This window comes from Nerophis ophidion, linkage group LG08 (assembly GCF_033978795.1).
Source record: "Nerophis ophidion isolate RoL-2023_Sa linkage group LG08, RoL_Noph_v1.0, whole genome shotgun sequence".
Taxonomy (NCBI): domain Eukaryota; kingdom Metazoa; phylum Chordata; class Actinopteri; order Syngnathiformes; family Syngnathidae; genus Nerophis; species Nerophis ophidion.
Window position 1 is genome coordinate 4,940,168 of NC_084618.1, and position 12,926 is coordinate 4,953,093.

General features: G+C 39.3%; 1 protein-coding gene across 1 annotated transcript in view; it reads left to right on the forward strand.

Moving 5' to 3' along the window:
• Positions 1–3,623, forward strand: part of LOC133557141 (neurexin-1a-like) — a 174,141-nt gene extending 170,518 nt beyond the window's left edge. Inside the window, exon 13 of the mRNA XM_061907385.1 lies at positions 3,564–3,623. Within this exon, the coding sequence (XP_061763369.1) occupies positions 3,564–3,623 (60 nt within the window). The remainder of the gene's footprint in view (positions 1–3,563) is intronic.
• Positions 3,624–12,926: the final 9,303 nt, after the last annotated feature.

Sequence of the window (12,926 nt, forward strand, 5' to 3'; positions counted from 1 at the left end):
CATCGCTCGCGAGCAGCACCACGGCCTGCAGCGACACACACACACACACACACACACACACACACACACACACACCGCTGCACACGTGACAGACCTTTTACAAGTCAACATGTCGACGGCGATGTAATTGGAAGGATTCATGAGGACGGCCGCTTTACGCTCACGTGCTCGTTTTACTGCCAATGCTAGCTCAGTCACGCTAACGTGATCACTAATGCTACTCTTTCTACTGAGAAATGTGGGGAAAAAAAAAATGTTACTATTTTAGTCCGGGACTGTTTTAATTCAACGCAACAAAAAAAAAACAGTGGAAATATCTGCTGTCTCACAGCCAAGAAAGGACATGGAGAAACGACAGAAAGAAAAACCATCCATTCATGCTTATTCGAGGTCGGGTAGCGGGGGCTGTAGCCTAAGCAGAGAAGCCCTAACCTACTTAGTGGCCTAAAGGTTAGAGTGTCCGCCCTGAGATCTGTAGGTTCGGAGTTCTAACCAAAGACTGTAAAAATGGGACCCCGTTGCCTCCCTGCTTGGCACTCAGCATCGAGGGTTGGAATTGGGGGTTAAATCTGCCACCGCTGCTGCCAACTGCTCCCCTCACCTCCCAGGGGGTGAACAAGGGGATGGGTCAATTGCAGAGGACAAATTTCACCACACCTGGTGTGTGTGTGACAATCATTGGTGCTTTTACTTATCAGACTTCTCTCTCCCCAGTCACTTTGTCCAGCTCTTGTTGGGGGATCCCAAGGCGTTCCCAGGCCAGCCGGGAGACATAGTCTTCCCAACGTGTCCTGGGTCTTCCCCGTGGCCTCCTACCGGTTGGACGTGCCCTAAACACCTCCCTAGGGAGGCGTTCAGGTGGCATCCTGACCAGATGCCCGAACCACCTCATCTGGCTCCTCTCCATGTGGAGGAGCAGCGGCTTTACTTTGAGTTCCTCCCGGATGGCAGAGCTTCTCACCCTATCTCTAAGAAATTAAACAATATTTTTGCCTCGGATAAAAAACACCCACAAACGCTGGCCTACTCTAATAAAAATGCCATGTTTGTTATAAATAGTTAAAAAAAAAAAAAAGAAGGAAAGAAAAAAATGCTGGCTTCTGCTGGAGAGACCTGTGTCTGCTAGCTTGAGCGCCCCCACTTCTCCCAGTACTGCTGAGGCATTGAACTGCAAGTTGACAATATATCGCCCCCTACCTTGAGGCAGAGGTACTTGCTGCCTCATGGCCTGCCTTTTTGGCAACAAGCATGCGCCCCCTCGCACGCACACGCCCAATACACACTGTGTGTAGCCGTGGAGGCGCCGCCTGTGTCTGCCTCACTTCTTGTATGCTGCGTTGTTTTGATCAGGAAACATGGAATTTCCACGATTTGGACCATGAAAATTATAAAAATATACAGGAACCAAAACTAAAATCACATAGAAAGCATAAATCAAAACACAAATGTTAAAACTTATTTTATATAGGCTTCACGGTGGCAGAGGGGTTAGTGCGTCTGCCTCACAATACGAAGGTCCTGCAATCCTGGGTTCAAATCCAGGCTTGGGATCTTTCTGTGTGGAGTTTGCATGTTCTCCCCGTGAATGCGTGGGTTCCCTCCGGGTACTCCGGCTTCCTCCCACTTCCAAAGACATGCACCTGGGGATAGGTTGATTGGCAACACTAAATTGGCCCTAGTGTGTGAATGCTGTCTGTCTATCAGTGCTGGCCCTGCGATGAGGTGGCGACTTGTCCAGGGTGTATCCCGCCTTCCGCCCGATTGTAGCTGAGATAGGCGCCAGCGCCCCCCGCAACCCCAAAAAAAGGGAATAAGCGGTAGAAAATGGATGGATGGATGGATAAGAACAAGAAAGTTTGATCACATTACGCCTGTACTGGCTCACCAGCACTGGCTTCCTGTGCACTTAAGATGTGACTTTAAGGTTTTACTACTTATGTATAAAATACTACACGGTCTAGCTCCATCCTATCTTGCCGATTGTATTGTACCATATGTCCCGGCAAAAAATCTGCCTTCAAAGGACTCCGGCTTATTAGTGATTCCCAAAACCCAAAAAAAGTCTGCGGGCTATAGAGCGTTTTCATTTCGGGCTCCAGTACTCTGGAATGCCCTCCCGGTAACAGTTCGAGATGCCACCTCAGTAGAAGCATTTAAGTCTCACCTTAAAACTCATTTGTATACTCTAGCCTTTAAATAGACTCCCTTTTTAGACCAGTTGATCTGCCGTTTCTTTTCTTTTTCTCCTATGTCCCACTCTCCCTTGTGGAGGGGGTCCGGTCCGATCCGGTGGCCATGTACTGCTCGCCTGTGTATCGGCTGGGGACATCTCTGCGCTGCTGATCCGCCTCCGCTTGGGATGGTTTCCTGTGAACGGGACTCTCGCTGCTGTGTTGGATCCGCTTCGGACTGGACTCTCGCGACTGTGTTGGATCCATTATGGATTGAACTTTCACAGTATCATGTTAGACCCGCTCGACATCCATTGCTTTCCTCCTCTCCAAGGTTCTCATAGTCATCATTGTCACCGACGTCCCACTGGGTGTGAGTTTTTCCTTGCCCTTATGTGGGCCTACCGAGGATGTTGTAGTGGTTTGTGCAGCCCTTTGAGACAATAGTGATTTAGGGCTATATAAGTAAACATTGATTGATTGATTGATGTATTCCGTTTATATTTACATCTAACACATTTTCCCAAATCATATAAAAACGGGGTTTGTAAATAAAATCGCCTTGCCAACAACAAAAACGACAATTTCCACTTTTGCAAAGACTTCGGCCTTGGCGGAGGTAATCGGAAAGTTCTGAGCTCCCTTTTTAAATGATAAATGGGTTGTACTTGTATAGTGCTTTTCTACCTTCAAGGTACTCAAAGGGCTTTGACACTACTTCCACATTCACACACACATTCACACACTGATGGAGGGAGCTGCCATGCAAGGCGCCAACCAGCACCCATCAGGAGCAAGGGTGAAGTGTCTTGCTCAGGACACAACGGCAAGAAATACAAAAAGCCAGCCCAGCACCTCCATGGATGTACAGTACATATTGTGTTGGTACCGGGCAGGTGTGGCTGCGGGGTTGCTATGACGACGGCCCGTTTGCGACGCTAATTGCCCATTTTCAACCCTCCATAAAGTTTAAGCGCCAGCCAGCGCACGTTATTCCAACTCGCTCACCGCTCTCTTCTCCTCCCTCCTTCCCGTCCAAATTCGTCTCCCTTCTTCCCCCCTGCAGTTTATCTCCAGCGCCCCCTCCATCCTCCTTTCTCTCGCCGCCTGCATGGCAGTTGCGTTTTAGCGCTTTGTTCCCCCTTTAAGATAAAGATAATTAAATCAGCAGCTAAAATGAGAACGAGGGCTGCGGGCGTCACCATGGCAGCGCGTTTTGATGATGCGCTAGTTCAGCGCGATAGCATCGACGCGGCGCACTCTGTGCGTGATTGACGGCGGCTCGTCTATTTGACACACTAAGCTTCCTGTCGTGCAACCGCGAGCATCCTTTCCTTAAGTCTACTAATCTTGCACACTCTTCTCTCTCTCTCTCTCTCTCTTTTCCATGAGCATGTTGCTAGGCAACTGGGCTCCATTGATCTGGAGGAGGGCGATGACGAGATCCCGTAACTGTCATGAAAACGGCGAAGACGGCGAGGAGCGGGTCGGGTTTATAGGATAAGGAGAACGGGAAAGGACGCTCCAGCGAAGAAACCTCACCGCGCCGCAAAAAAAAAAAACGAATCCCGTCTGCGTCGGTCGGCGAAATTTGCAATGTGACACAAGGAGGCGAGGATGGGGAATGGGGGGGTGGGGGTGGGGTGGGGGGCATCCTCATCTTGGACCGAGCTGATTCGGTTCCATTCGGACGGATTACACGCATGCTAACGAAAAGTGATAGGAGGAAGAAAATAATTTTTAAAATTATTTTTTAATAATATTTTTTTATAATAATAATAGAATTTAATAATATATAATATAATAAAATAATTTCAAATATTTTTTTAATATTTTTTCATTTAATAAAAATGCTAAAAAATTAAAAGCCAGAAAATGTTATATTGTGCCTTTTTAGACTTGGACTTATCCATCCATCTTCTTCGGATTATCCGAGGTCAGTTCGCGGGGGCAACAGCCTAAGCAGGGAAACCCAGACTTCCCTCTCCCCAGCCACTTCGTCTAGCTCTTCCCGGGGGATCCCGAGGCGTTCCCAGGCCAGCCGGGAGACATAGTCTTCCCAACGTGTCCTGGGTCTTCCCCGTGGCCTCCTAGTGAAGTGAAGTGAAGTGAATTATATTTATATAGCGCTTTTCTCTAGTGACTCAAAGCGCTTTACAAAGTGAAACCCAATATCTAAGTTACATTTAAACCAGTGTGGGTGGCACTGGGAGCAGGTGGGTAAAGTGTCTTGCCCAAGGACACAACGGCAGTGACTAGGATGGCGGAAGCGGGAATCGAACCTGCAACCCTCAAGTTGCTGGCACGGCCACTCTACCAACCGAGCTATGCCGCCCTGTTGGACGTGCCCTAAACACCTCCCTAGGGAGGCGTTCGGGTGGCATCCTGACCAGATGCCCGAACCACCTCATCTGGCTCCTCTCGATGTGGAGGAGCAGCGGCTTTACTTTGAGTTCCTCCCGGATGGCAGAGCTTCTCACCCTATCTCTAAGGGAGAGGAAACTCATTTGGGCCGCTTGTACCCGTGATCTTATCCTTTCGGTCATGACCCAAAGCTCATGACCATAGGTGAGGATGGGAACGTAGATCGACCGGTAAATTGAGAGCTTTGCCTTCCGGCTCAGCTCCTTCTTCACCACAACGGATCGGTACAACGTCCGCATTACTGAAGACGCCGCACCGATCCGCCTGTCGATCTCACGATCCACTCTTCCCTCACTCGTGAACAAGACTCCTAGATACTTGAACTCCTCCACTTGGGGCAGGGTCTCCTCCCCAACCCGGAGATGGCATTCCACCCTTTTCCGGGCGAGAACCATGGACTCGGACTTGGAGGTGCTGATTCTCATTCCGGTCGCTTCACACTCGGCTGCGAACCGATCCAGTGAGAGCTGAAGATCCCGGTCAGATGAAGCCATCAGGACCACATCATCTGCAAAAAGCAAAGACCTAATCCTGCGGTCACCAAACCGGTTCCACTCAACGCCTAGAAATTCTGTCCATAAAAGTTCTGAACAGAATGGGTGACAAAGGACAGCCTTGGCGGAGTCCAACCCTCACTGGAAATGTGTCCGACTTACTGCCGGCAATGCGGACCAAGTTCTGACACTGATCATACAGGGAACGGACCGCCACAATATGACAGTCCAGTACCCCATACTCTCTGAGCACTCCCCACAGGACTTCCCGAGGGACACGGTCCAATGCCTTCTCCAAGTCCACAAAGCACATGTAGACTGGTTGGGCAAACTCCCATGCACCCTCAAGAACCCTGCCCAGAGTATAGAGCTGGTCCACAGTTCCACGACCAGGACGAAAGACTTGGACTTAGAGATACTTTAATGATCCACAAGGGAAATTGTTCCACACAGCAGCTCAGTTACAAAAATAGAAAGGGTAAGAATGGAAAGTATAATGCACACAAGGGCACAAAAAGAGGGCGAAAACTAAAAGGTATAAAGTAGACTTAAAATATACTATAGTAGCAATTAGGGGTGTTTTTTTTTCAATCAATCCAACAAAACAATACACAGCAATACCATAACAATGCAATCCAATTCCAAAACCAAACCTGACCCAGCAACACTCAGAACCGCAATAAACAGAGCAATTGAGGGGAGACACAAACACGAAAGTAATGAAACAAAAATGAATATTATCAACAACAGTATCAATATTAGTTATAATTTCAGCATAGCAGTGATTAAAAATCCCTTATTGACATTATCATTAGACATTTATAAAAATAATAAAAAATAACAATAGTGTCACCGTGGCTTACACTTGCATGGCATCTCATAAGCTGGACAACACACTGTGTCCAATGTTTTCACAAAGATAAAATATGTCATGGATAAGTCGTGGAACTGTGGACCAGCTCTATACTCTGGGCAGGGTTCTTGAGGGTGCATGGGAGTTTGCCCAACCAGTCTACATGTGCTTTGTGGACTTGGAGAAGGCATTGGACCGTGTCCCTCGGGAAGTCCTGTGGGGAGTGCTCAGAGAGTATGGGGTATCGGACTGTCTTATTGTGGCGGTCCACTCCCTGTATGATCAGTGTCAGAGCTTGGTCCGCATTGGCGGTGGTAAGTCGGACACATTTCCAGTGAGGGTTGGACTCCGCCAAGGCTGTCCTTTGTCACCCATTCTGTTCAGAACTTTTATGGACAGAATTTCTAGGCGCAGTCAAGGCATTGAGGGGTTCCGGTTTGGTGACCGCAGGATTAGGTCTCTGCTTTTTGCAGATGATGTTGCCCTGATGGCTTCATCTGACCGGGATCTTCAGCTCTCGCTGGATCGGTTCGCAGCCGAGTGTGAAGCGACCGGAATGAGAATCAGCACCTCCAAGTCCGAGTCCATGGAAAGGGTGGAATGCCATCTCCGGGTTGGGGAGGAGACCCTGCCCCAAGTGGGGGAGTTCAAGTACCTAGGAGTCTTGTTCATGAGTGAGGGAAGAGTGGATCGTGAGATCGACAGGCGGATCGGTGCGGCGTCTTCAGTAATGCGAACGTTGTATCGATCCGTTGTGGTGAAGAAGGAGCTGAGCCGGAAGGCAAAGCTCTCAATTTACCCGTCGATCTACGTTCCCATCCTCACCTATGGTCATGAGCTTTGGGTCATGACCGAAAGGATAAGATCACGGGTACAAGCGGCCCAAATGAGTTTCCTCCGCCGTGTGGCGGGTCTCTCCCTTAGAGATAGGGTGAGAAGCTCTGCCATCCGGGAGGAACTCAAAGTAAAGCCGCTGCTCCTCCACATGGAGAGGAGCCAGATGAGGTGGTTCAGGCATCGGGTCAGGATGCCACCCGAACGCCTCCCTAGGGAGGTGTTTAGGGCACGTCCAACCGGTAGGAGGCCACGGGGAAGACCCAGGACACGTTGGGAAGACTATGTCTCCCGGCTGGCCTGGGAACGCCTCGGGATCCCCCGGGAAGAGCTAGACTAAGTGGCTGGAGAGAGGGAAGTCTGGGTTTCCCTGCTTAGGCTGTTGCCCCCGCGACCCGACCTCGGATAAGCGGAAGATGATGGATGGATGGATAAAATAAGTCATACTTTTGGTTCGTTTAATAGTTAAAACAAATTTACATTATTGCAATCAGTTGATAAAACATTGTCCTTTACAATTATAAAAGCTTTTTTACAAAAATCTACTACTCTGCTAGCATGTTAGCAGACTGGGGTAGATCCTGCTGAAATGTATTGAATGAATACCGAATCATTTTGAATCGAGAATCGCGTTGAATCGAAAAAAATCGATTTATAATCACATCGCGACACCAAGAATCGATATCGAATCAAATCGTGGGACACCCAAAGATTCACAGCCCTAATATACACATATTTATATGAACATTTACAATGGTTTTACTAGCATATAACTCTAAATCGAAAAACTACCACTTTTTCTTTTTACAGTAAAATTCTGTCGACTGAGCTGCCAGTTTTTTGCCGTGAAACCTGTAGTTGTTTCTACGGTGTCTTACTGTAAATGGAATTACAGTAAAGTAAAAAAATTTAAAAAAAAAGGCAGATCGGTTGATCTGCCATCTTTCGATTTCCGCCTTCCGTAAGCTTCAAACTTGTACTTTTGCGCCCTTCCGGTTGACTTCTATCCCCATTCAATCAATCAATCAATGTTTATTTAGATAGCCCTACGTCACAAGTGTCTCAAAGGGCTGCATCTCATAAGCTGGACAACACACTGTGTCCAATATTTTCACAAAGATAAAATAAGTCATATTTTTGGTTCATTTAATAGTTAAAACAAATTTACATTATAGCAATCAGTTGATAAATCATTGTCCTTTACAATTATAAAAGCTTTTTTAAAAAATATATACTACTCTGCTAGCATGTTAGCAGACTGGGGTAGATCCTGCTGAAATCCTATGTATATGTATATGTATAAAATATTGTTTTTGAATAGAGAATCGCGTTGAATCGAAAAAATTGATATACTATCGAATCGCGACCCCAAGAATCGATATTGAATCGAATCGTGGGACATCCAAAGATTCGCAGCCCTAGTAGCAATACAAAATAACAAAAATGTAATACTTACATATTACACATTAAGTACATACAGTGATGTGTTGTCAGGGGAGGCAAGTGAAGCAGTGCCTCACCTGCCACCAGGTGGCGTAACCATGAGATGTTCCAAGACAAAGTAATAAAATAAAATAAGTTTTAATATTTCTCTTTTGGTTCATGTGATTTTGGTGTGGTTCCTGTCACGCCTATGGATCATGTTTTGTTTTTTGGACACTCAGTTCCTGTTTGGCACTTCCTGGTTTGTTTTCGTTACCATGCCGACTCATTAGTTTTCACCTTGTCTTCATGCCACGCCCCTGTCTCCTTGTCTCACACCTGTTTGCACTTATCATGTTCATTATTTAAGCCACAGTTACCAGGTAGTCAGCCTGGCAACTTCCCACGGATCCCTCAACTCCTTCATGCCATACCATGCTGTTCGTTTTGTCCACGCCACGTGAGTTTTGTTATTCATGCCACAGTGCAAGTGTTTTTGTTAAGGTTATATAGTTTGTAGCCTTTGTACTAGTCTTTGTCTCTCAATCTTATTAAACTAAAAATGTTGTTGAATATAGTAAAAAAAAAAAAAAAATTCCCGGGTTTAAACAAATCATAATATTAAGGAAGTAAAAATCCATGTTTGAATACTTAAATGTTTTATTAAACCCTTTTTTTTGTAGTTAAATTTGGTAGAATTTCCCATACATTGAATTAGAACGCACGTAAAACAATCTTAAATATAATTAAATATGAAATTACGTATTATAAAATGTGCTAAACAGGATGTGTAGGAAATACGGACTTAAAAAAACATCAAATATTAAACTAAAATTGTTGTTAAGTACAGTAAAACAACAACAACAACAACAACAACAACAAAAAACAATGCCCTGGGTTTAATTAGATCATAATATTAAGGAAGTAAAAATCCATGTTTGAATACTTAAATGTCTTATTAAACCCTTTTTTTTTTAGTTAAATTTGGTAGAATTTCCCATGTATTGAATTATAATACACGTAAAACAATCTTAAATACAATTAAATATGAATTTACATATGTCATAAAATGTGCTAAACAAAACAGTAGAAACTACTGACTTAAAAAAACAACAATTATTAAACCAAAAGTGTTGTTGATATAGTAAAAAAAATTAAATAAAAATGCCCGGGTTTAAACAGATCATAATATTAAGGAAGTAAAAATCCATGTTTGAATACTTAAATGTTTTATTAAACCCTTTTTTTTGTAGTTAAATTTGGTAGAATTTCCCATATATTGAATTAGAACACACATAAAACAATCTTAAATATAATTAGAAATGAAATTACATATTATAAAATGTGCTAAACAGGAAGAGTCAGAAACACGGACTTAAAAAAACATCAAATATTTAACTAAAAGTGTTGTTAAATATAGTAAAAAAATGCCCTGGGTTTAAACAGATCATAATATTGAGTAAGTGGAAATCCATGTTTGAATACTTAAACGTTTTATCAAACCCTTTTTTTTTTTAGTAAAATTCGGTCAAATTCCCCATATATTGAATTAAAATACACGTAAAACAATCTTAAATATAAATAAATATGAATTTACATATATCATAAAATGTGCTAAACAAAAGAGTAGGAAATACTGACTTAAAAAAAAACATCAATTATTAAACTAAAAGTGTTGTTGATATAGTAAAAAAATAAAAATAAAAATGCCCGGGTTTAAACAGATCATAATATTAAGGAAGTAAAAATCCATGTTTGAATACTTAAATGTTTTATTAAACCCTTTTTTTTTAGTTAAATTTGGTAGAATTTCCCATATATTGAATTAGAACACACGTAAAACAATCATAAATATAATTAAATATGAAATTACATATTATAAAATGTGCTAAACAGGAAGAGTCAGAAATACGGACTTAAAAAAACATCAAATATTTAACTAAAAGTGTTGTTGATATAGTAAAAAAAACAAAAACAATGACCTGGTTTAATTGGATCATAATATTAAGGAAGTAAAAATCCATGTTTGAATACTTAAATGTTTTATTAAACCCTTTTTTTTGTAGTTAAATTTGGTAGAATTTCCCATACATTGAATTAGAACGCACGTAAAACAATCTTAAATATAATTAAATATGAAATTACGTATTATAAAATGTGCTAAACAGGATGTGTAGGAAATACGGACTTAAAAAAACATCAAATATTAAACTAAAATTGTTGTTAAGTACAGTAAAACAACAACAACAACAACAACAACAACAAAAAACAATGCCCTGGGTTTAATTAGATCATAATATTAAGGAAGTAAAAATCCATGTTTGAATACTTAAATGTCTTATTAAACCCTTTTTTTTTTAGTTAAATTTGGTAGAATTTCCCATGTATTGAATTATAATACACGTAAAACAATCTTAAATACAATTAAATATGAATTTACATATGTCATAAAATGTGCTAAACAAAACAGTAGAAACTACTGACTTAAAAAAACAACAATTATTAAACCAAAAGTGTTGTTGATATAGTAAAAAAAATTAAATAAAAATGCCCGGGTTTAAACAGATCATAATATTAAGGAAGTAAAAATCCATGTTTGAATACTTAAATGTTTTATTAAACCCTTTTTTTTGTAGTTAAATTTGGTAGAATTTCCCATATATTGAATTAGAACACACATAAAACAATCTTAAATATAATTAGAAATGAAATTACATATTATAAAATGTGCTAAACAGGAAGAGTCAGAAACACGGACTTAAAAAAACATCAAATATTTAACTAAAAGTGTTGTTAAATATAGTAAAAAAATGCCCTGGGTTTAAACAGATCATAATATTGAGTAAGTGGAAATCCATGTTTGAATACTTAAACGTTTTATCAAACCCTTTTTTTTTTTAGTAAAATTCGGTCAAATTCCCCATATATTGAATTAAAATACACGTAAAACAATCTTAAATATAAATAAATATGAATTTACATATATCATAAAATGTGCTAAACAAAAGAGTAGGAAATACTGACTTAAAAAAAAACATCAATTATTAAACTAAAAGTGTTGTTGATATAGTAAAAAAATAAAAATAAAAATGCCCGGGTTTAAACAGATCATAATATTAAGGAAGTAAAAATCCATGTTTGAATACTTAAATGTTTTATTAAACCCTTTTTTTTTAGTTAAATTTGGTAGAATTTCCCATATATTGAATTAGAACACACGTAAAACAATCATAAATATAATTAAATATGAAATTACATATTATAAAATGTGCTAAACAGGAAGAGTCAGAAATACGGACTTAAAAAAACATCAAATATTTAACTAAAAGTGTTGTTGATATAGTAAAAAAAACAAAAACAATGACCTGGTTTAATTGGATCATAATATTAAGGAAGTAAAAATCCATGTTTGAATACTTAAATGTTTTATTAAACCCTTTTTTTTTTAGTTAAATTTGGTAGAATTCCCCATATATTGAATTAGAACACACATAAAACAATCTTAAATATAATTAGAAATGAAATTACATATTATAAAATTTGCTAAACAGGAAGAGTCAGACATACGGACTTAAAAAAAAATCAAATATTTAACTAAAAGTGTTGTTGAATATAGTAAAAAAAACAACAACAATGCCCTGGTTTAATTGGATCATAATATTAAGGAAGTAAAAATCCATGTTTGAATACTTAAATATTTTATTAAATTATTTAGTTCCCATGTATTGAATTACAATACACGTAAAACAATCTTAAATACAATTAAATATGAATTTTAGATATAATACTGACTTAAATAAAAACATCAATTATTAAACTAAAAATGTTGTTGAATATAGTAAAAAAAAAAACAAATTCCCGGGTTTAAACAGGTCATAATATTAAGGAAGTAAAAATCCATGTTTGAATACTTAAATGTTTTATTAAACCCTTTTTTTGTAGTTAAATTTGGTAGAATTTCCCATATATTGAATTATAATACACGTAAAACAATCTTAAATACAATTAAATATGAAATTACGTATTATAAAATGTGCTAAAATGGGAGGGGTGGGAAATACGGACTTAAAAAAAATCAAATATTTAACTAAAATTGTCGTTAAGTATAGTAAAACAACAACAATAACAACAAAAAACAATGCCCTGGGTTTAATTAGATCATAATATTAAGGAAGTAAAAATCCATGTTTGAATACTTAAATGTCTTATTAAACCCTTTTTTTTTTAGTTAAATTTGGTAGAATTCCCCATGTATTGAATTATAATACACGTAAAACAATCTTAAATACAATTAAATATGAATTTACATATGTCATAAAATGTGCTGAACAAAAGAGTAGAAACTACTGACTTTAAAAAAACATCAATTATTAAACTAAAAGTGTTGTTCATATAGTAAAAAAAAATAAAAAATAAAATGCCTGGGTTTAAACAGATCACAATATTAAGGAAGTAAAAATCCATGTTTGAATACTTAAATGTTTTATTAAACCCTTTTTTTTGTAGTTAAATTTGGTAGAATTTCCCATATATTGAATTAGAATGCACGTAAAACAATCTTAAATATAATTAAATATGAAATTATGTATTATAAAATGTGCTAAACAGGAAGAGTAGGAAATACGGACTTAAAAAAACATCAAATATTAAACTAAAATTGTCGTTAAGTATAGTAAAAAAAAAACCCAACAACAACAAAAAACAATGCCCTGGGTTTAATTAGATCAT